General features: G+C 32.5%; 1 protein-coding gene and 1 long non-coding RNA gene across 5 annotated transcripts in view; one reads left to right on the forward strand and one right to left on the reverse strand.

Annotated features, from left to right (window-relative positions):
• Nucleotides 1-21802, reverse strand: part of LOC144340982 (uncharacterized) — a 71225-nt gene extending 49423 nt beyond the window's left edge. The window contains exon 1 of the long non-coding RNA XR_013417520.1: nucleotides 21664-21802. This is a non-coding gene — a long non-coding RNA (uncharacterized LOC144340982). The remainder of the gene's footprint in view (nucleotides 1-21663) is intronic.
• The window catches only part of TECRL (trans-2,3-enoyl-CoA reductase like), a 136229-nt gene continuing 128249 nt past the window's right edge, over nucleotides 18256-26235 (forward strand). For all 4 annotated transcript variants that reach the window (XM_078002664.1, XM_078002666.1, XM_001110088.5 and 1 more), the window contains exon 1: nucleotides 18256-18712. In XM_078002664.1, coding sequence (XP_077858790.1) covers nucleotides 18479-18712 — 234 coding nt within the window. In that variant the 5' untranslated portion in view covers nucleotides 18256-18478. The remainder of the gene's footprint in view (nucleotides 18713-26235) is intronic.

A 26235-nucleotide genomic window follows, 5' to 3' on the forward strand; every position in this document is an offset into this window, starting at 1 on the left:
GATAATCAGTGAATATTTTCTTCTATTGTAATCACTCCTAATAACATGCATGAATACATCTGAATCTCAAAAATAGAATATTTGGAAAATAGGTAAATCAAAGAAGTAAAAGCACTATTCAGATACATATAAAAAGGGGCCCTCAAAACCCCACAAAATAATTGTTTTAGGGTAAATAATCCAAAACTAAAAAAATTATTAACTGAAGGATCAAAAAGTACGCTTTTATGTATGGACTTTTAATGTTATCTTTTAATACTCTGTCATGATACTTGTCTTATTTTATTAACTTTCTTCAAACTTTAAAGCTATATTATATACAATATTTTATTTTCATAATATATTTCAGAAATAAAATTGATGAAACTGGCATACATAATCACATGTTTAAATATATACATTTTCATATATATTTACATAGGCATGACTACATACACCAATATTATATCCACTAGAACTATAAAAATATGCACATGCACAAAGATTGGTGCCTGATAGGGTTAAATCTTAACATACATCTTTCACCACATAGGGAAACCTTCATTTTGCCTTTAAAAAGTGTATTTTCACTTCTCTTCCTACTTCTACTATTTAGCAAAGTTATTGGGTTGAAATAGTTTTCATCAGGTAGTCATTGAATTGTCCTCAGAAGACCAAGGGTCAAGCCCGGTGTGCTTAATCACACTGTTTTCCAGTATCCAGTTCTAATTAGCAACACTGAAAACCAATGACGCATGACTGTTTTGAAAAGAAAGTAAGATTATCAGGGGTATATAAAATGGCACTACAAAAAATACGTCAATTTTATTTGTTTTTTGGTATACCTCAGTGACATGTGTACAAATCTATAAGCTTTCTAAAATATATTTTGAAATTGTATTAGCATAATTAGAAACAAGAGCATAATTATTCTTCTATATTAAACAAGCATTATCTCATAGCACATGAGAGGCATTTGGTAAAATGATGACACAATAAAAACAAAAGTGCTCTGGGAGCTTTTCCTCCAATGGAGCCTTCAAAAATGCAACGTGATCTGACAAATAATTCAAGATTATGACTAACGAGAGCAACAAAGAACTAATTAAAGAGTCAACTTATTTGTTTCAATTTGAGATTGAGTCTCCAAAGTGTATGTAATTATTAAGTAGAAAAGCAGAAAAAAAATATTTATTTCAATTTTTCAAAACATAGTCACTGAAATGAGTGTGAAACCAAGTTTAATGATTAAGCAAAATTTTGAAAGAGAAATTTTATTTTTTTCTTAATGAAATTTGAACCAGAAGAGCAAGATCCTAGGACTTTAAAGTATCTTTTCCTGGATTCTCTTTAGATACATAATTGATACATTTTTGAAAAGTAATATAAATGACCATTAAATACTTTAGTTATCTAAAAATTCATCTTAAAAATTAGATAAACGTTATGAAGTTGAACTGAAAAGTAGTGTAACACCAATATGTGATTTTGAGCATGCATGTGTGATGAATATGTTATTTTACTGATGTAAAACCACTTTATGTAACATAATATCAGTATATATCATAAAACCAGTATAAGCTGAGTACCTAATGGAAAGCAATATTAAAGTGAAAACTCCCCATCTCAGTCTTCTGAACCAGCCATTATTATTAGTTTCTAACTCTAAACATATAATATTGACATCTAAAAAATATAAGATATTATTTTTTAGTGTTAGGGAAAGTGCTTCATATCCTGTGTAAATTATTACATCTAATAGTATATTTACTTTCCTTTTTATATGAATTTTGTGTTTTTATGTCAATGTTCCCTTCAGTATTATTCTTTATCAGAGTAACTGGATGAGTAGATTATTTAGATTTGTCAATCCAATACATATTAATATCATTAATATGGAAAATATGAAATACTTAAGAATAATGAAGGTTGATTTTAATTAGAGAGAAAGATAAATATTTAGAAATTTGATGAAAGTATTCCTATATAATTATGATGTGGGTTAATGAAAAATGAGGGAGACTGTAAGAGATAATGCATTGTATTATATATGTATAATGTGACTGAAGAAACTATTTTATTATTACTATAAGCCATTTTTTAGAATTGTGAAAGATAAGTTTTAAAAAGTGTAAACAGTTGCTAAATACACTAGCTAGTTGCTGTTTGTCTCTGTTCTGAAAACCATCATCTTCTGTATTCATGCTCTTTCTCACTCATTTTATTAATAATTCAAGATATCGGTTCAGATTGAAGCCAAAAAATATTAGTACTTCTATGTTCTTCTCTAAATCTGAAGGATCAACAACGAAAAATCTTAGGAAACTCTTGAGAACATGATCAGAGGTATGACAGGAATAGTTTCTGGTCTAGAGAGCTTTTCTTGATATAAAGAATAGATATGTAACTGTGTCTTTTTGTCCTTTTTGATTCTGATATTTTCAACAACTAAATCTTAGACTATTTTCAGCTACAATGAACTGCAGCACATGTAAACTGTCTGCTTTGCTTCATACTTAATTCACTCAGAAACATTCAATAAATATTTCTCACATACCTATCACATGCCAGACAGTTATTTTTGGTGTTGTAGATACAACAGCAAAATAGACTAATCCCTACTCTGTAAAGCTCATCTTCCACTGGGAGTGGGGATAACAAAACAAACAAACAAGCAAACAAGGCATCTTCAACGTGTCAAATGGTGGTATGTGCTAAAAATAAGTAAAAAAGAATAAAGACAGAATTGTGGGGATATGCTGAGAGAGACTGATTAGTCCCCTATGTGTCTTCTTTTACCTGTGGAAGGAGAGATGACACACAATTGTTCCCTTGACCTTGACCCTTCTGCATGGGTGGGAACTGGACTGACTCATTTCACTCGGGCCACTGCTGGCCGCTCCTCACAAAAGAATTGTTTCTATATGTTATATTTAACAGAGACCTGACAAAAAGGTGTAACCTTTCAAAAATCGGTGTAACTGCCCTCCAAGAAGGGTGAAAACAAAGTGCAAACCTGAGAGGAGAAGGTTGGTGTATTCTAGAAACAGGTAGGCCAGCGTGATGGAGTAGAACAACTGAGAACAGTGGGAAGAGACATGAGAGGATTGGAGCCCTAGTAAGAGAAGATTCTGTAGTGTACAATATAATCTTGGTGCTTACTTCTCAGGGTGATAAGAACAATTTGGTTTCTGTAAAAATTGGCTTTCAGGGAGTAAGATTAGAGCAGGGATGGCAGTTTGAACATTATTGCCATATTCAAATGAGAGACAGTGGTCTCTTGGGTCAGAGTGGGTTCTGTGGAGGTTATAAAATGCTCAGACTACAGATATTTTAAATGTAAAGCCAATAGCATTTACATATGTAAGTGTAAAAGCCAATAGCATTTACATAGATTGGTTATGGAGTGGATGAAAAAGGGAATAGGTAAGATTGACTACAATAATTTTATACAGAAAAAACTACAATAATATTCATTTACTAGAATGTTTTACATTTAAGAATTAAGATATAAATGGCTGTTGGGAAGAATATTGTTGGAAGAAAATGAAGTGGTTTTTTTATTTTTTTATTCTTAGACCTGTTTTGCTTGAGACGCTTCTTAAATTAGTTATCTACATGAGGTGTAAGTAGATAGCTGGACATAGGCCTGCAGTTTACAGGCCAAAGCTGGACCAACAAAATTGGAATTTGTTTCCCCATACAGAAGCCATATTTAAAGTCATGTGACTTCCTAAGAATCCATTGTTCCCTACTCCGTTTCCTTACTCAAATACTATCTGCCCCTCAAGGTCTTCCATGTCAACTCTATTTCAAATCACAATGAATTGATTTTTCTCTTTAGTAATCATCACCTTCTAATACACAGTACAGTTTTCTACCTATTGTATATCTCTGCGTTTAATAGAATGAACACTGCAGAAGGCAGGATGTTTATTCATTTTGTTAATTGATCTATCTCTTCCACTCATCATACTGCTGGTCACATAATAGATGGTACATAAGTATTTGTTGAATAAAGGAAAAGCTATAAAACAGGAAAATATTATTTAGACATTGTTTGTGGATAGAGAAAACAAGATTTTTTTGGACTACTCAGCAGGAAAAGCAGCAGCATTTAAGGGTTCAGGAAGAATTCTAGAAAACATTTCTGATGAGAATCGGCAAGTAATAAAAGAGAGAACCAGGGGAGACATTCCCAGAGGCCAACTGATGAAAATGTTTAGGGCAGTGTAACTGACTGGGTTAAATGCTACAGTCTGCTTCAAAAATTGAAAATTTAGAATATAGAATTTTATTTTCAAGAATGATTATTAATGATTTTTTATTTGTTTGTTTTTGAGACAGAGTTTCACTCTTGTCACCCAGGCTGGAGTGTAGTGGCTTCATCTTGGCTCACTGCAACCTCTGTCTCCCAGGTTCAGGGGATTCTCCTGCCTCAGCCTCCCAAGTAGCTGGAATTGCAGGCATGTGCCACCATGCCCGGCTAATTTTTGTACTTTTAGTAGAGACGGGGTTTCGCCATATTGGCCAGGCTGGTCTCAAACTCCTGACCTCAGGTGAGTCACCCACCTCGGCCTCCTGAAGTGCTGGGATTATAGGCATGAGCAACCACATCCGTCCTAACTATTAATGATTTTAAAGAAATAATTGGGCATAAAAAAGAAATGTAAAAATGAGGCCAAAAGGAAATAAGTGTAGAGGAAATTGAACAAGAATTCTTCATAAAATTTGCAGTGAGTTATTTATAAACAGAAAAATAAAATTGAGTACCTAGCTGGAAGAAAATATGGAATAAAGAGAAGTTTCATTAATAAGTTGATATTAATACTACAGTAAAAATTTAAAAAGTAACACAGAAAAGAGGGCAGTAATTTCTGGAGCAATGTTCTCAGACACAAGGAAAATGGATTTAGTTTATAATTGGAGGCTCTGACTTTAGGTGGGAAAATAGTCCATCTCTGCGGTATAAGTACATACAAGGACTATATGAACACAGCTTCAGGTTTATTGATATATGAAACTTCTCTTATGATTGCCTATATTTTCTTATCGAAATATAAAAAAAAAATTCAACAGTTGAGAAAAAGGAATGGGGATAAATGTATTTAAAGTAGAATGTAGAAGAGAAATCCTCAGACACTCAAATATGTTCATCTAAATACAGATGTATAGGACCACATAGTCTAATGTAAGGGTTAGCTCTTTCCAAACAAAGTATGGTCCTATACATATTGAACAAAAGATAAACTACTTTATAGTAGATAATTTTCTGTTAACTTTTATTACTAAGAAATAATTTTTCATCTATAGTTTGATATAGTTGAATATTTTAATATATGCATGTACACACATTTTCTTCATCAGTATTTAACCATTTCTTTTTCATCAGTATTTAACCTTTAATAGTTTTGATTTAATTTTCAGTGTTTTTTTTTTTTTTCAGCTTGGAGACTTTAAGGTTAACAAGCATAATGATAATATTTATCAACACAATAGTTCATAGAAATAACACTTGTTTGTCATATCAACTTGAATAAAGTTAAAACAATACTAATGAAAAAATATATATGTGTAGATATATTACATTGTAGTATATCAATTAGAGTTATATAATAAGCACACTGACATTTATCAGTCACTTAGCAAATGACCTACATGATATTTGCAATTCAGTTTTAGGGTGTTTGTATTAATATAATTATCCTGCAGATTTACTAATATTTACAAAAAAAAAGAAAAGTTATGAGAAATTACTCTAAAATATGGAGAAAAATAGTGATTATTTTAATGGCATTTTCTCATAGTTCCTGGTGTTAGTTATTGCAATATGTACTTTATAATAATTTTATGGTGATTATTCCTTTTCAGACTTGATTGAGTGCCCTTTCTGTGTAGACTACACAGATGACAGTATGTCATTTAATGTCATTACAGTGAAACTCCTTGTTCTGAAGGTTAGCCATGAGGTGTTATGATTTAGAAAGTAAAATTCTAGATTCCTACATTTTTTGTGTCTGATATCATTGCAAATTAGAAAAACATGGAAAACTACGGGCTTCTCTACTTACGTATTTACTTTCATCCCTTTTGAATGTTGTATATGAGGTTCTCTTCATTTGTAAACATAAATGTGTCTTATTTTGAAACAGTTACAAGCTGAAAAAGGAGTTAGCATGAAAGCAAAGTGAATATCTTTAACTCAGGTTAATATCCTTAACCCTGACACATTTTTGACATTTATGAATATATTATTTATTCCCAAACTATTTGAGATTTAGTTCTGGACGTCAGGGCCATATCTCCCTAAGTAACTCAGCATAACTATAATAACATTAATATTTATACACTGACATTATTTAATATATAGTTAATTCTTACTTCAATGACCTCAAATTCATTCTGTATAGCATTACAGAAATTTCTGCTTGACCCTGGATCTAATTATAAATATTATTAATATTTATTTAGTCTCTCAGTATAAAATAATTATTTACTTGTCTTATCCATTGCAATTTTTGGAGAATTTAGGCCAGTTGCCTGTCTACTATCTGACATTTCCTTATATTTAGAGTAAACTTTATTTTTCACAAGAATGACACAGAATTCATATTATATCCTTTTCAGTGAATTATATCAAGGGATACAAGATACCAGTTTATCCTATGCTTATTAATGTTAACATAAATCACATGGTCATTTTTGTGGCCCCCAGATTTCAATGATATTCCCATTTTTTCCTCAGTAAATAGTAATTATACTACATGAAGATATTTTGGAACTATGTAAATATCTTGTTTTGTGATCCGTTGAATAATCTTGCATGAAAAAATTGTTCTACAGTGGTAGCAAAATGCTGTCTTTGAGATGCCATTGTTTTTTATTAATTGACATTCTATAACAAATATTTTCCTTTGTTCACCATGTCTGAGCTTATAATCAGATGGACATACAAAACATACCTTAGACTTTTATCTTCCGTATATATGATTCTTTTTTATGTCTATTGTTTGTCCATTCTGCCAGGAGACAAACACAGCCAAATCTAGGTAGGAATATTCTTGACTGGATCTTCATTTCCTTATGAAATCATAGGAATATTCTGGTCCTACATAGACTCTAATTCAATTCTGATAACTACTGTAGTTATTAACATAAAACTACATTTAATTCATATATTTTTACTACATTGTCTTAAGCATAATTTTCATGTTGGCATTTATACATTTATTCACTAAATTTTATTGGAAGTTGGCCATACTATGCATAAGGTACTGTGCTGTGCTCTTTAAAAGCAAGATGAAATAAGGTAAATCCTAAGATTTTTAAAAATACAATCTTATTTATAAAAGATATAATATGTCAAATACTAAAAAACAAAATACATTGTTACAGTAAATTGCTGTTCAGTACAGTGTGATTTAATTTCCTTATGTAGTAAACATAATGAACCTGTATGAGTGCTCATCAATCTTTAAGAAAACTGTCTAACTCTGGATTTAACTGTTAACCAAGGCCCTGTAAATCCCAGAATGGTTGAGATGTAGGAATTGTGGAAAAAGTGACCTATGATATTAATTTAGAAGGCTAGAGAAACATGACCCTATGCACCCGTCAAGAAGCATCGTGTTTTTCTATTTCATTAAGAGTAAACTTGCCAAAAGCATCACTAATGTTTATAAGTTCGTAAGTAATCATACACACACGCGCACCCACACAAGCGTGCGCACACACACACACAAAGATACTCACACATGGAAGACATTGTGTGTGAAGGATCCCTGGGTTTTAAAAGTTGCCACTGAAAAATGTGTGCATCTATTTTGTATTTTGCAGTCCCAATTATATCTTTTTTTTTTTTTTTTTTTTTTAGACAGAGTCTGGCTCTGTCGCTAGGCTGGAGTACAGTGGCGCGCGATCTCAGCTCACTGCAATCTCGCCTCCCAGGTTCAAGCGACTCTCCTGCCTCAGCCTCCTGAGTAGCTGGGACTACAGGCATGCACCACCATATCCAGCTAATTATTGTATTTTTAGTAGAGACGGGGTTTCAGCATGTTGATCAGGATAGTCTCCATCCCTTGACCTCCTGATGTCCCTGCATTAGTCTACCAAAGTGCTGGGATTACAGGCGTGAGCCACTGCGCCTGACCTACAATTATATCGATAATGTATGCATATTTTTATATAGAATAACTTTAACTGTAATGATAAATAATGGACATCCGCATATGTATTTAGCTGTGTGTATTTTTGTGGTCATGAGAGGTGATGCTGTGAAGTGATTAACAGCTTAGACTTCTTCATGACTAGTTGTGCCACTTTTTTAATGTTATTATTTTTTTGGTTAAGTTATTCAAACTCTCTAACATTTAGCTTCTGCATCTGTAATAATAGCTACCTTATAGAGTTGTTAGGTGGTTAAGCACTGCATAGATTGCCTCGGCCATAATAAGCCTCACATGAGCCTTAGCTATTGTTACGTGAATAAGTACTTCAATGCAGACATAACTTTTTAAAATGTAAATTGATCTATGCAAATCTTGTGGCATAAAGTATATTTAAAAATAAAAATAAACTATTCTCAGAGTCACAAGGCAAGATGACAGTCAATATAATGATAGTGAATCTCTCTGCTCCTAGGAAAAAATATACATCAAACATCCAAGATCATATTACTAAAATTATTTGATTGTGCATATAGACATGAATAAAAATAATATTATTGATTTTTTAAATTATAGAGAAGAAATGTCAGTTCCCTCACTCTGTACTGTTTCATTCTTATCTGCCCAGTGTATTTTTAGTTTTCATGAATATCTATGAAACGAAGAAATGTACTGTCCTTGATACCCTCACTGTCATTTAAAAAAAAAAAAAAGCTACATATAATTAAAAAAAAAAAACTTAATTATTGATTCTCAAATTGAATCTTAACTTTTTGGGGTTATAATTCTCCCACAACTTGCCAAACTATTTAGAAGTCAAGATACATAAGAAATGTGTAGTATGGTTTCTATGTGTGTGGATCTCGAGCAAGGGGATTTTTTTTTTTTTTTTTGTAAGTTCTTTCAATGTTGGTAAAGGAGTTCTTTGTGACAAGAAATCCCTGAAAGGCAAAGAAGAAATAGGCATGCCCTCAACTCTCAAAATAAAGGGCAGCATGTGCCAACACAAAGAGGGGAACAACTGCAATAGCAAGGCTCAGATTCGGGAAGGGCAGAGTGGAATGATCTGGAAACTCTCCAGGAATGATTCGGAGAACACAGAAGGCAGAGCCAACTGCCCTAATAAAAAAATAGCATGCAATTAAAGAGAATGTAGCAGGCAGGACTGAGTTAAAGACAGACTGAATGTTTTGTAGGGAGTTTGTATAAACTTCAAAGAAAACATTTTTTAAAATATTCATATAAATTTTCAAAAGACAATCAAGTTAGATGGCTTTGTTCAAACTGACTATGGATAAAGTTCTGTTCCCTCTTTTTTCCCCTTTTCCATACATATGTTAATTTTACAAGTAACTTGACTCTTGTACACACAAGATGAGACCATTTTTCCCAACTTTCTTAAAGAAAGATTAAATCTCAGTCCAATTTATTTTCTCTACAGGAAACCATTTAATTTTACCATAGTCTTAAGTAAAGATCCTTCCACCTCTATCTGGTGTATTAATAATTAATAAGGTCATAGAATATCATAGTATATTTTTACACATATTACTTTGTACAATAATCTTCTGAAGGAAGAACTCTGTGCAGATTTTATCTATTGTGTAGTTTTAACTTTTTTTGCTAACACTGATTTTAAATAGGAGACACATTTTCAAATATTGATTAGAAATCATAGGAGAGTCATTAGAAATCATGATGAGGATGAATTCATTTTATGACTTAGATAATTTGTGTTCAGCCAGGTTACCGGGTTTATTCAATATCATACATCACACATTGACAAAGTTTGAAAAATAATTCCCACATCTGACTTTTAACTGCGGAGCGCTTTCCTCTACATTGCAGCTACACTGTGGTTTTTAGAAGAGCAATATCATTTATGTATAATAACATTAACTGATTTATTATTATTTCTTATTGATAATCATTTTAGGTTAGCAAATTCTGCTTTGTTGTTCAAAACTTTAAAACTGATATTTTGTCACTGTAACAACATTATTTTTACCTTTTCTCCCTTTTCTGCTTTTACCAGGGATATACTTCAAGTAACCAAATTAATGTTGTAATTATTATGTATTAGTTGAAATGTTAATACTGGTGCTTTTAATGTTACTGCTCAAATAGTTTGTTGTTGTTGTTGTTGTTGTTGTTTAAATATTTCAGAGGCTTGAGATTCAGAACATAGTTTATTTCTGTGTCATTAAGATCTCTTCGGCCAGGTGCGGTGGCTCACGTCTGTAATCCCAGCATTTTGGGGGGCCAAGGTGGGTGGATCACGAGGTCAGGAGTTCAAGACCAGCCTGACTAACATGGTGAAACCCCTCCTCCACTAAAATTACAAAAATTAGCTGAGCGTGGTGGTGTGCACCTGTAATTCCAGCTACTCAGGAGGTTAAGGCAGGAGAATCACTTGCACCCGGGAGGCAGAGGTTGCAGTGAGCCCAGATCATGCCACTGCACTCCAGCCTGGGCGACAGAGTGAGACTCCATCTCTTTCTTAAAAAAAAAAAAAAAAAAAAAAAAGTAACTGGAAAATAAATGAGACTATAAATTTATGGGCGAAGAGGATAATGTACTTGAAGATATTTCTGTGAGTCAATTGACCTGGGTTAGAACCCAGTGCCGATGATAAACCTAAAGGATACAATCCTAAACACCATAATCCTGAAATTACAAAAGATTTTAAAAAGTCCCCATAGATAAAAATTTCCAAAGTCTAAAATTCCTAGTGTCTTAAATCTCGAAAGATTAAAATCCTAAATGTTGAAACCCTGAATGCTAAATCCTAGGTAAGAGATTAGTGCATTTTCAGTTGTATGCAAGATAGTTGCATCATGTTAGTGGCATCATATTAGATTAAACTACTACCTGTTACTGTCTTTATTTGGAAATTGTATGATTTATGGAGATGAGTATGGTGGCAAGGTTGACAAAGGTTCAACTTGTGGACTTAATTTTGTCAACTGGGTTAAGGGTATCTAGAAACCTAGTAAAATATGATTTTGTGTGTGACTCTATGGTGTCTCCATAGCAGATTAGTGTGTAAATCTGGGTGGATCAGGTGGAATAGATCTCCCCTCAATGTTGGCATGAACTATCAAATCAATTGTGCTCCCAGAGAGAATGAATACATAAGGATACTTGATGTTTCTCTGAGAGCTGAGACAGACTTTTCTTTTGCTGCCTTAGAGGTCAGATCTTCAGGCTCTCCATCTTTTGGAGAGAGCCCTGTTACTGACATCCCAGAGTCTCCAGCTCACAGACGGCCTGTTGTGGGACTTCCAAACCACAATAATAGTATGAGTAAACTTCCTTATCAAGTCCTCTTTTATTTATCTCTATACATATCCTATTGATTCTCTCTCTCTGGAGAGCAATAATATAGATTTGGTATTGGGGAAGCCAAATATTATTCCTTCTTACTGTATTTCTTACAACACAATAGAAGAGACTTGTAAAGTTGTTCTCTCACAAAAGTGCTATTAAAATTAAGTTTACTAGGTTACTTAATGGTGAAATATGGAGTCTTAAAGGTCATTATTATCAGTGTTTCTAAGGCAGATGATTTTTTCATTGCAGTGGCTGTGCAATAACCAGATATTCAAATGTGCAGCATATACTTACGGATTTAGTAGATCACAACCTCTCTCCAAATATAAGTACAGTGAGTGTTTCAAAGAATGCAGAAGTAAAAATTCAGGCAAAAAATACGAGAAATCTTCCCTGCCAAATTATTTAATCACGTATAACCTTTTCCTCTTCAAACATAGCACCGATTTGCTATGCTATGTATTTCATCTTTGCCTAATTCTCAATACTGGGGGGATATATATTGTGTAAAGATATTTAGATAATTCTAATTTGTTTTATGCATTTTTTGCAAATGTGATTTCATGAAAGTGTATTATCACAACATTGACTGTGTGTGTTAGTGTTGTGCAAGTACAGAAAGTCCTTGAAATTTCCTCAGTAAATGCAGAGTGTCACTTTTGTATATCTACATTTGCACACAATAAAATTTCTCAAGATCTTAGCTCCTTAAGTAACTGCACCTGTCACAGTTTTTGGTCAATCTTATTAGAACAATTAGGTTGTCCATTATGGTACTTTAAATTACTGCAGTTAAAAGCTAAAAAATCTAGGTTCACAAAATTGCCAACTGTAGTGTTTTTTGACCTATTTCTGTGTGAATATGGTTCATTTTACTTTTTGACCTATTTCTGTGTGAATATGGTTCATCTGCTCATACTTTATACTGATGTGACGGTTCTTAGTATACCAGTGCCTATACTCATAAAAATATGTACGTCATTATTTCCTAATTTATTATATAAAGTAGCCCATTAAGTATTCTTTCTTTCTTTCTTTCTTTCTTTTTTTTTTTTTTGAGGCAGAGTCTCACTCTGTGGCCCAGGCTGGAGTGCAGTGGCGGGATCTGAGCTCACTGCAAGCTCCGCCTCCCGGGTTTACGCCATTCTCCTGCCTCAGCCTGCCAAGTAGCTGGGACTACAGGCGCCCGCCACTCGCCTGTCTAGTTTTTTGTATTTTTTAGTAGAGGCGGGGTTTCACTGGGTTAGCCAGGATGGTCTCGATCTCCTGACCTCGTGATCCGCCCGTCTCGGCCTCCCAAAGTGCTGGGATTACAGGCTTCAGGCTTGAGCCACCGCGCTCGGCCTCTTTCATATTTTTAATGTTTCTGAAGTAAACCTATTAATAAACATATTTTATATAATTTTTAAATACTTTTTTCGGAATTATATTTTTGGGATTTTGATCTTCCAGGACTTTGATTTCCAGGCATTTAAACTGTAGGAATTTTTATCTTTTGAGATTTCAGCATCCAGGGTCATGGCAATCAAGATTGTGTCTTTGGGAATCAAGGCCCAAACCCATTTAAACTGTTTGCCTATTAGTATACATATTTTAAGTAAATTTCATTCCCCTGTAAACATGTATTATAACCATTTAAATTTAGAAGGAGAGAGAACAGGAATAATTTTAATGTTTGAGCAGGGTGATGGGGTGAAGACAGACACATAAATCTAATTTGAAAAACATGGATCTGTTTATATATATATGTATGTATGTATATATACTTTTATATAAACATGTGTTTTTATATATACATATCTCTATACATATTCTACATATGTATATATAACTAAATATTTATATACATAAGTTTATATATAGAAAGTCTTCTGTTTTAAAAAATATCTTTTTATATGAATTTCCTTGTTAGATTTCATAAAAGTCCTATAAGGTTCATAATGTTATAAAATGTGACAGATAATAGAAACCTTGAGATCATATAACTCTTTAGGAAAAAAAAAACTTCTTGAATCCATACAATTTCCAGTAAACAATGCCATTTTCTATATATATCTTTCTTACCTATGTGTTTGCCTATGTCTAAGAATAATGTAGCTTGATGTATACAGTATTTTGAAAATCTCCTCATTACTAACTTTCTGAATTCCAATTATTTTTATCTAATATGTAACATTTTTGCATGAACACTGACACAAAATAATAAAGGACAAGTGGTTTGCCTTGAGAGTACTATTTTGTTTTCTCTTTCACCCACCCATCCCCAGGTGCAGTATGTTCCAACATATATTTGGGTAGCATTTAGCACAGATTAAAAGCATAATTTTTATTGTGAGGTCCTCAAAGACAAACCACAGACTGGAAGTTTGTATTTGTAACACATATATCTGATGAAGGAGTTATATCTATAATGTAGCAAGAACTCTTGAAACTCAAAAGTAACAAAACAACTTAATTACAAAATGGACAAAAGATGTGAACAAACACCTCACCAAAGAATTTGTACAGGTATCAAATATGCATATTAAAATATATTCAATATCACATGTCATTAAGAAATAAGACAAGAGATGCCACAAAACATCAATTAGAGTGGCTGAAACCCAAAACACTGACAATACCAAATGCTGGAAAGAATGTGGAGTGACAGCAACTCTTATTCATTGCTGCGGGGGATACAAAATGATACAACCACTTTAAAAGACATGCTGGCAGTTTCTTATAAAGCTAACTATATGCTTACCATTCATTTCCACAATTATGCTCATAGCTGTTTACCAAATAAATTTAAAATTATATTCATATGAAAAACTGCACACAAATACTTATAGCAACAACCAAGGTTTCCTTCAATAGGAAGGACAAACAAAATATGCTATATCCATGCGACTAGGTATTTTTCAACAATTACAAAAATTAATGAGCTGTTAAGCTGTGAAAGAACATGGAGGAAGTTTAAATGCAAATTGTTAAGTGAGAGAAGCCAGTCTGAAAACATTACATACTATATAATTCCAACTAATGATATTATGGGAAAAGCAAAACTATGAAGATGATAAAATCATCAGTGATCTTCAGGGCTTGGAGGGGCAAAGGAGGGATGAAGAGTTGGTACACAGAATATTTTAGGTCACCAAAACTATTCTGTGTAGTATTGTCATGGTGGATACATTATGCATTTGTCATAACTCATAGAACAGTAAAACACAAACTGTGAAACCTAAAATAACCTAGTGAAATTAGTTAATAATAATATATTAATATTGGTTCTTCAACTATAAAAAGTGTATTACACTATGAAAGGTGTTAAATAATAATAAAAGAAACTGGTGTTGGGGATGTGCAAGGGATTATTAGGAAAATCTGTACTTTATGCTTAATTTTTCTGTAAATTAAAACTGCTCTAAGCACGTTATTAATGTTAAAAATGAACCGAAAAGAAGTAACACCTCAAATGGAGACTAAACTGAATTGGAATGCTTTTTGTCAAAAAATATAAAAAATATGAAGGTAATATAATACAATTTTTTTCTGTTCAGTATTTTTAATAACTAAATGCAACTGGAATAAATATTCTATCTTGTATCTGTGTATTTTTATTAATGTGTGTGTTTTTTAAATTTTAAATATATTTTAAATTGTAATATAGTTTACCAAATGATATCTATTATCTAGTATAATACAAGTATTAATTCAGTGTTATTTTCATTGTGATATGTTTAGCAAAAACCGTATAAAACACCTTAGCAAATAACAAAGATTTTATTTTTAAAACTGCTTCATGTATAGATAATAAAATTATAAGTAGCATAATAACTGAAATTTGTACTCCCTTCAAAATTTTTAACTTAAGTGAGCAATTTTCCTATTTTCAGTGATACTCGCCCCCCAACCTTTTTGTCTCTTTCTACATTCTTTGTTTTTGTTATGATTTTGGTGGGTGGGTGCTTAGTTTACACCTTTTATTTTGGAAAGATTTTACCAGACGTTTAAAAAAGTAAAAAGTTTGGTATATTCATCACTCAATTTACCTTAATTTTACATATTGCATAACCATAGAAGATTTACCATACTCAGAATTAACATTGATACAATACTGTTAATTAAACCACAGATGTTATATTTATTTCAGCAGATTTTCCAAGTAACATTCTTTTTTGGTTCCAGAAAACAATCTTGGATAGCACATAGAATGTTCCAGTAGTGTCCCCGTGTAGGCTTTTCTGATCTGTCACAGTCTCAATTTTTCTCGATTTTTTATCTTGTTGCCACTTTTGAATAGTATTGGTCTCGTATTGTGTAGAATGTCCCTCAATTTGTCCTTGATGTGTTCTTATAGTTGAAGTGAGATAATGAGGTTTGAAGGAATATTACAGGAGTGAAGCATTCTTCTCATTTCATGATATAATGGGTACATGAATGGCAACATGACTTTTCATGGTGATGATAGACTTGGTCAAGTGGTTAAGATGCTATCTGCTTTCTGGATTTCTCCTCTATAAAGTGTCTATTTTTCCCTTTTCCTTCCTTATTTTTGGCAAATGTGTCACTAATTGAAGCCCACATTCAGGAGATAGTATATCCATAAATTACTTGGAAGTCTTGTGTAAGGAAGACTTGCTCTTGATTCTTTTTTGTTTATTAATTTATTTATTATGTATTCAATCATTTATTTATAATGGTATGAACTCCAAGGTATATTGTTTTGAATTTGAACCCATTATTATTAGTACTTGTTTTGTTGCTTGAATTATTCAAAATTTGGCTATGAGAGCTCTTTCAGATTGGCTTCTGAATTCTTTTGGCTATTTCTTTTTCTTTTTCTTTGTTTTCTCTTTTTTTTTTTTTTTTTTTTTTTTGAGACAGAATCTTGCTGTGTCATCCAGGCTGGAGTGCAGTGGCGCGATCTCAGCTCTCAGCAACCTCCACCTCCTGAGTTCAAGCGATTCTTCTGCCTCAGCCTCCCAAGTAGCTGGGACTACAGGCGCCCACCACCACATCCAGCTGATTTTTGTAGTTTTAGTAGAGACAGGGTTTCACTATGTTGACCAGGTTGGTCTTGAACTCCTGACCTTGTGATGTGCCCACCTCAGCCGCCCAAAGTGCTGGGATTACAGGCATGACCCACCGCACCTGGCTAACTATTCCTTTTTTTAAATAAGAAATATATCTGGAGAAACATTATGTAAATAGTGTTTGGATCATTTCAATACAATGCAATAACTTAGCACTACATCATTCTGCCTACACATTCAAATTATACATTTTGCTCATTAATTTATTTAATACAATTTATGGATCATCTACTCTATGTTAGATACTGTTCTAAATGCTTTAACTAGGTTAGGGGATATGGCCAGAGATGTCATAGGGAGCTGGGTGATGCAGAACATTGCAAACCTTTGCAAAAATCTTTGTGTTTTTTTTTGTTGTTTTTTGTTTTTTAACATAAAATAGAAAGCCCCTGCAATGTGTTGAGCAGATTAAGTTACCCACTTAATATAGAGTCAGGTCATTCCAGCTAGTGTGTTAAAAATAGACTATTGATTGACTAGTGTTGGGGTAGGAAGAGCAGTTTGGATATGCAATACAGGTAAGATTTATGCTTGGACTGTAACTGTGAACACACAGTGTAGTGGATCTCTGATGGATTAGATGTGAGGTGTGGGAGAAATGGAGAATTTAAAGATGATTCTAGGTTTGAAGTGCTGAACAACTAGATGATAAAGTTGCACACTGTGTGCCCACAAAGTATGTAAAAACATGCACATATCCCTATTGTTTATATTTTTGAAAATATAAAATATTGAGTGTAATGTAATATAAAATATTAAGTGTGAACACAATAACTGAAGAGTGTAAAGTGAATCTCTAGGGCATAATGTGTAATAAAATTATAAATGAATACATTATTTTAGTTGTTTTTAAAAGTAAAGATTAGCCTCAGATAGATAACAGGTTTCCTCCTCTATGTATTTTGTGTCATTTTATTTTTATGTTTTCATTGAAAATTACATTTAAGAATATTTTCCTTTAAAATCATTTTGAATCAGTGATAATGTATTTTGGATTTCTTTTCATTTGTTTCTTTATCAGATTTACATATCTCAGAGCACTAGGAGGTTTTCTAAAAGCTCTTTTGTCAGGATGTTTTCCAGATCTCATTTTTCATTCTGAGGCTATCTGTATTTTCCATAACATAGGGTTGTGGAAAATGTGGTACTTACTATAGATTTTGTATATCAGTTCAATAGATTTCCAAAGATATACAATGTTAAAATAATGCTTGCTTCTTTTTCCCCAGGTTACAAAAAGTTTCTCTACAAATTCTAATCTCATAGTTTGCTATCTTTCCAATCTTTATACGAAGTGAAGAATTCATCATTTTATATTGTGTAAGTTATTTTAAGTTAGTTGGGATTATAATTAGTACTGATAAAAATATTTTTTCATTTTAGAATGCTTTAAATGCACATGCACATATAGCATATTTATATATAAAACATATGTAAACATATATATGCCACTTCTCTTGTCCTTAGGTAGCATTTTTTAAATGTTATGTAGTAATGTACTAGGACTTTTAAAAATTTAACTTTAAGAGAGCACTTTGCTAATGTTAAATACATCTCAATGTAAATGTGTGTGTGTGTTTGAAGATTAGTGCATCCAGAACTCAGAGATAATGAAAATGCTCTGTCTATTCTTGCTTTGGAATTTCAGATAAGAGTAGTCATATTACAAAGCAGAGATAAAAGGAGAAAGCAAGAAATAATTCAATTGCTGGTAAAGTAATACGCTACACAGCAAATCACAATAGCGTGTTATATATAGAAATAAGATCAGTCATTGTTTTCAAGCCTGCTAAATAAAACTGAACTCTTGGAATGGCATACCATTTGACCTTTCGAAGGTTCTCCAGCAGTATTTAACTGGTGCAAAAGGAGCACACTCACAATTGTCCACTTCTGACATGACAGACCCTCCTGTTAGTTCACACAATGTTCAAAAGGCAGAAGTCCCTCGCTTCAGAACGCAAGAGAGGATTATTTTCCCAAAGAGCTACACGGTTCATACTGAGGGATGATATGAGAAATTTTCACTTTTTGTCAAAACTTGTACTCTCAGCGGGCCCTCTAAAACCAACACCAGCAGTCAAACATTCAAAAACAACTCACTTTGAGATTGAAATACTTGATGCTCAAACAAGGAAACAGATATGTATTCTGGATAAGGTGAGTTTATTTTTTTATTTATTTGTTTATTTAAGTGTTTCTTCTTTGCCTCAAATATTATTGATTGCTTGATTAAATTCTAACACAACTGTTCTAAAATACATTTCTGACTTTTACCTTAATTTTGTGGTGAAGAGCATGCATACTTTATGCATTGTTTTAATAGAAGATGTTCCATGCATCTCTCATACTCAATTTAAATTAACTGAATGGTAGATAATAATGAGGTTCTGTCATTGGTCTGTGAATTTTATGCTGCCATTGACCATTGTCCACAGGTAAAATTACAAATGCTCAACCTATTTTCTTACACGGAAAATATCTCCAGGTTTTTGTCTTCGTGTACTTCGTTGTATATACAAATTGTCATAGAGTTAATTAGTGTCTATAGAAAATAGTACGCAAAAGCCACAGTAGTTGTTAGAAATACTATGTAATATGTCTGAAAAATTTCATCATTTAAGCATTAATTTGAATTGATTTTATTACTTTTCTTAAAAAGTGACTACCTTTTTGTGAAAGTTTACTTGCTTCAAAAACAGTATTTAAGTTCTTGAAAATTATGTTTTGAAATGTTACTCATCCAAATCCACATTCACAGATGTTGCACTAAGGAAGGAGAAAATATACTCTTCTTAGGTTAGAAAACTAAATTATAAATATATGTTTATATTTTAGATAAACATATGCATAAATAGTATTCCAAGCATTTTCAGTTTCTAATAAATTTGAAAAGTATTATTAATTTAACTTAATATGAGAAAGACGTATTTATACAGGTAATAAAATAGAGCTTGATCTTGTTTTACAAAAAATGTTGAATACATTTTTGTTGCTGTGTCCTAAAAATAAAATGCAATCACGCATTCCATTTTTCCATGTTTATCTAGGTCTTTAGAAGAAAGGAAAAAAACTGTTTAGTCTTTTCCTTAATAATTGACAAATACACAATATATAATTTCTTATTCAGTAATTATAACAGTATGAGCAGCTTATAAATTGAGTTATATTAACTCTAATTTATAGATGGAAAAGAAAGATTAAGACCTTTTTTAAGTGCATACAGGTCGTTAATAGAACTTAAAAGATCTAAAACCATTTCTGTACAGTTTTAAATCATATGCTTTTTCTATAGTTCTACTGAGGCCATATATAAGTGATGAATATATATCACAGAAAATAGAATTTTGATATATTAGTTTCAAGACTTGTATAATTTACTTTTCTTTTTGTATCAAAGTGAAGTTTTGGGATTTTTAAATATCATACAAAATATTTAATATTTAAATATCATATTAAGTATTTAATATTTAAATATCATAAGAAAAATTAAAAAAATAAAATTACCCTTCAGAAGTTGCTAATGTTTACAATATTCCATTATGAAAAACACAAATCTTACAAGAAAAACACAGTTAAATCCAAGGACACAGTGCAACAAATGGAATGAAAATCAAATAAGTCAAGGATTTCCAAGGACTACAATTCTAAAATGACACTAGTTATTGTGTCCTTTCTGACATGTGTAAACCCTGGCAGGCAATCCACCTTAAAGTAATGAAAAACTAATGATGTTTAAACGTTCTTTTACTTAATTACACACACACACACAAACACACACATGCCAATGAGTTCCTATTTGCCTCATACATTTAAATTTTTTCTTATTGGTATTTTATTTGAAGGTAACACAGGGATTTTTACATTTTTAGGTGTTAATTAAATTGTGAAAAAAAGTAAACATTTAGAAGAAATGAAATTTAAATATTCATTATTTAGAGATGAGAATTTTGCAATTTTGCATCGGAATCTAATGTTCGAACTATGATAGTCCTGACATTTGCATCTCAAGTGGCATATCTTTGTAGAAACTTAGCAGGTTAACTAGAGGATTAACACTGGATTGTTCCTAATCCTTTATTGCACAATCAGCCCTATATAATGTGCAATTAGTTGCATTCAAATCTTTGACGTCTGAGTAGAACTGCATCTTGTTGTGTCTTGTTTTAGTTTGTAAATTGATAAACTGTTTCATAAGAGTGGTGAGACACTTGAGAGAAAAAAGTTTTCTAGGTTAATTTTTTTGTTTTTGCTTAGTGATTTCTAACATTTTGAATTTGTAAACATAAAAAAGACTGATTTATTTTTACATTTTTATTATTCCTGATGTTACTTTTCTTAGACAAATTAACAACTTTATAGTAAGATCATATTAAGTACGCTTCATTGTACCTGGCTCTACCCAGTGTACAAAAGACATGTCGCTTATAACTTAGTGCCTGTCTTTCAATACTTACTATGCAGTAAAGTGGTACAAATCACATATCATGTACTTTGGAATTAAGCATATCTGGACTCAATTCCTGTTACATCATTTGTATCTATCAAGGATTAAGAAAGTCACTGAATTGCTGATGCCAAAGACCCCTATTTAGAATATGGGTTAATAAAATCACATCAATAAAGTTAATAAATTTCACTTTGGAAACTTAGAGTAAGGATAATACATGTAACATGCTTAGAATAGTGCCTTGACCATAATATGGACAAAATTATTATTATCATCTTATTTTTAATAATCATTTGGAGAAAGTAATATACATAAAAAAATAAAAATAATAAATTCTGAGCCTTTTGATAACTGGCTCAGAATTTAAATTTGACTTCTTAATATTTAATTATTCTTTGACATGATTTGTTATAATGCTTAGGATAGATATAATATTTTTCAAATATCTTAAATGAGATGTATTATCTTAGTAATATATGTTCTAACAGAAACTTTGTTTTAGGTTTATTACTCAAACTTTAAAATGGACAAAGTATAGACTCACAATATGCATGAGATAAAAATTTTCAGAAAAGTCCTCGGATGAAAGAAAATATATTTCATGTTCTTTTACATAATTACACACACACACACGCCAAACAAACAAAAAACTTTCTCTTACCTCTGCTGTTTTCTCTAGTTTTTGCCCATTTCTCTCATTACTTTCCTCAGGTATTCATATTATCAGCTTTCATTTGCCTCTTCTCACTGTATCCTAGTCCCAATTCATTTGGGCACTCGCTTCTATCAGTTCCCAGATTCTGAACTTACTGAGGTCACCAGTGAAGCATGGCAAATACTGTACTAAATGCGGAGGTCTATTCTCATGTCTTATCTTACTGTGTATATCAACAACATTTTCCACTGTTAATCACCTCCTCCTTAACTAGCATTTGTTATTTGAGTTCCAGGAGAATATATACGTTTTTTAACCAACTTCATTGGCTTTTCCCTTTCCTTATTGCTGATTCTTCATCTGACTTATTAGGAATGGATTTTCAATAACTGAGTCATCACAACTTCTCCTCCTCTACAATAATTTACTTTATTGAGTTTCATAATTAAAAAAAAAATCTTCCTAGTGGTTTTATATATTGTCACCTATTATTTTGCTTTGACTGTAAATCTACATATCTATATATCGATTGAATCTATTGAACTATCTGGATGTTTACCAGGCATATCAAACTTAATATCTCTGAAACTGACCATTTGGTCTTCTCCCAAACATCTTCCAGAGAGCTACTTAAGCCAATAAGTGATGACTACATCCTTCAAATAGCTCAGGCCAAACACTTGGAGAAACCATGACTTGTCTTTTAATCTCATACCCCACATACAATCCATCTTCTTGTCAATAGCTTCAAAATATATCACCCCTTCTACTTGTAGCGCTTCTGAATCTTCCCCCTACTTGTGCCTTTATCACTTTCAATATATCCGCTACATAATAACAAGAACTAGTCTGTTAAATCCTGGCACATAATATCATTCGCTCCTCAAAACTAGTCAATGCTTTTCTTTAGGTCTTAACTGTTAACATTTCTTGGAGGCTTTTCCTGACTACTAAGAGAGCAAAGCTAGCCAACATTTTTTTATTATGTTTCCTTGTTTTATTTCTTAACTAGACTTATTGCCAACTAAACTACTATTTATTTTTTCTTTCTTCATTTAGTTCATTATTTGGCCTACTCTTAGTATATAAGCACAAAAATATCAGATTGTTTGTTTTACACACTTGTATCTTCTGTGTTAACAGCAATGTTTAACACAAAGAAAGTGTTTAACCAATATGTGTTGAATAAATGCACTCCTGTTCAAGAAGTATGTGAATTTCACACAGCATTCATGTTCAGTAGTGATAGTTTTGAGGTGGAGGAGTATAATATTTGAAAATAAATTTTATTATTTTCTACATCAAATCAAATTATTATTAGAATATTTGTTCATACATTCACAGAAAAAGACATTCTCTCAAACCATTTTACTAAATGCTCAAATTCCCGCCAGCTTATCCTGAAAACAAATACATGTAATTTAACTTTGTGTTAGTGCATAATTCAATAATAGACAGTCATGTTCTGATAACAATTTTAATGTGATTTTCATAAAGCAGATGGGAATATTTATTTAGCTCATTTAGTTAGTTTCCATGAATGACTAAAATAACTAATCATGGATAACAAAATGGAGACCAGATTTAAAATAATTGTTAAATACCATTTTTCAAGTATTTGTTGGAACATTAAAAATATGAGATTGTAGGAAAAATAAATTTTAAAAATATAACAATGAATCATTTCCAGTTGTTGCCTGCTGTTGTCTCATTTCTTTCTTGTAAAATGTCACAAGCTTATCTACTGATAAGTCAATGACTGATTCAAGAGCATGCAAGAATTCTAAGAGCCTGAGATGAGAAATGGTAAATGTTTCCAATATCATCTCATTCTAATTTCTTCAATCTTTTCTCCAAGTAACCTGACCTCAAGAGCTCTCTTTCTCCTATTGTTTGTTTGTTTGTTTGCTAGTTTGTTTTGGTCAAAACTATCAAAAGCTTTTTAAATCTTTCTTATGAAGAAAATAAAGCATTCAATAATTCTCTAATGCTTCTAATAATAAAAATAACAATTATCCTCAGAAAACAGTAGAAACAATTATAGGGTAGTAAGAGGGCATACCAATTGTACCTTTGTAACCTTAGAAATTTTGACTATTCTTAATTTTTGACATTTCCATTTTAATACTTTACCTTGTACATGATACTTAGCATATTTATGCCTTAGTTTGTTCATCTGTAAAATGGGAATAGTATCTGCCTTAGAATGGCCACATGGCAGTTTTCAGAATTTCATGTACATGCAAATGACAGTGTCTTCTCTTTTTTTTTTTTTTGTCTTTCTCTTCATTTTTCCTTCTCTTTTCCTCTATCTGCTCTTCTGCCTCTTCCTCACATTCCTGCCCCTTTTTTCCTCCTCCGCATGCCCCTTCAGTCTTCTTTTTCCTATTTCTTATGATGTTTCATGATATAAGAATTAATCAAAAGCATATGGGAGTTGAATTCAGAAAGACTAGTATATTAACATAAATCTGAGAGTGTGATTTCTTTTTCCTTAGGCATGGCGTGGTGTCTCTGACTCTTATTCATTTTTTATGGAACAGGAAGGCTTTCCTGGAGAAGTTATATTTATGTGTGTCCTAGATAGTTTATAAGAAGAATATAACTGGGAGATATGCCTGAGGCTAAAATAATTTACTAAAAGGAAACCTATTTCCTATTAAATCAAGATTGAATGAATAAAGTTAATACTGGAAACACTTGTTTAAAAACATACATAAAGCTTAAATAACATATCTGTCTATGGAAACTAGCAGTGAAGTGGTGACTATATCAAGAGAGACATGCACATTTGAGAGAGCTATGCCTGCTTTGTTATTCAAATAGTTTAGATTACATGAAGCTTATAATGAAATGTATTTGCTAACCTTAAAATGCATGAATTTAATGGGAAAGACAGATAACACATTTAAAACAAATTGCAATATAATAAATAGCATACACAAGTTTAACACAAATTATACTGAGAAGTCTGGGGAAATAATTATTTTATGTAGAAGAAATTTAGGTATGAGTATGAGAGTCAAAGAATTGGTTAGCGGAAGATGGCACTTGAAAGGATCTTAAAAAATACATAGTATAGAACATTAGCCTGGTTGAGGTCAAAAGAGCAACCCAGGAAGAAATTTAGGATATCCAAGAAAAAAGAGGCAAGAAAGTAGTAAGCCAAGCCTCTTGGGCTGGTGTAATTAAGTACTTGGTTTGATACTTCAAAATGGAGCAAACTGAGATTAAAATGGTATAGCTGGGACTGATGAGAGAGGGTCTGATTGCCTTGGTAGGGTGTTTAAACTATTTTTCTTTGAATAGGGTAATCCATATTTTTAGATCTGCCTTTCAGAAATTAAATCTGTCAACTATGTAGAAGATAAAATGTGTAGTAGAAACCCTGAAGACAGTTCTGTAAAAGGAAGAAGAAATCTTGTGTGAGCTTGTTCAAGACTGCCACATTTGGGAGGCAAGATGGTGTTGGGATCTGCTTAGGTTTTAAGACACTCAGCCACCTCACACACTTATCCAGGTTGTGACATTGAGCAAACTTATGTTTTCCCTTATATTTATTGAATTAGGCCATTCTCACATTGCTGTAAAGAAATATCTGAGACTGGGTAATTTATAAAGAAAAGATGTTTAATTGGCTCACAGTTCTGCCGGCTATACAGGAAGCCTAGTGGCATCTGCTTCTGGGGAGGCCTCAGGAAGCTTCCAGTTGTTGCAGGATGCTAAGGGGGAACAGGTACTTCACATGACCAAAACAGGAGAAAAGAGGAAGAAAGAGGAGATGGCACACACTTTTAAACAATCGGATCCTGCAAGAACTCACTCACTATGAAAACGACAGTACCAAGAGAATGGCACGAAACCATTCATGAGAAATCTTCCCCCATGATCCAATCACCTCCCCACCAAGCCCCACCTACAACACTGGGAATTCCATTTCAACATGAGATTTGGGCAGGAACAAATTCCCAAACTGTATTTTTCTGCCCTTGGTCTCCCCAAAATCTGATACCTTTCTCACACTTCAAAATACCGTCATGCCTTCCCAATAATCCCCTAAATTTTTAACTCATTTTAGTGTTACCTCAAAAGCCCAAAGTCTGTAGTTTCTCTGAGACACAGCAAGTCTTTCCTGCCTATGATCCTGTAAAATCAAAAACAAGTTAGTTACATCCAAGATACAATGGAGGTACAAGCACTGAGTAAACATTCTCATTCCCAAAAGGAGAAACCCACTAAAAGAAAGTGGCTACAGAGTCCAGGCAAGTCCAAAACCTAGTAAAACAATCATTAAATCTTAAAGCTCTAGAATAATCTCCTTTGATGCCATGTCTCACATCCAAGACACACTGGTTTGATAAAGTGAGCTCCCAAAGTCTTGGATAGCTCCACCCCTGTGGCTTTGCAGGGTTTAATCCCTATGGCTGCTCTAACAGGCTAGTGGGTTGGCATTGAGTGCCAGCAACTTTTCCAGGCAAAAAGTGCAAGCTGGTGGATATATCTTTCTTGGGATCTGAGGACAGTGGCCCTCTTCTCACAATGTCATGAGGCAGTGCCCCAGTGAGGACTCTGTGTGGA

This window comes from Macaca mulatta, chromosome 5, assembly GCF_049350105.2.
Source record: "Macaca mulatta isolate MMU2019108-1 chromosome 5, T2T-MMU8v2.0, whole genome shotgun sequence".
Lineage (NCBI taxonomy): Eukaryota > Metazoa > Chordata > Mammalia > Primates > Cercopithecidae > Macaca > Macaca mulatta.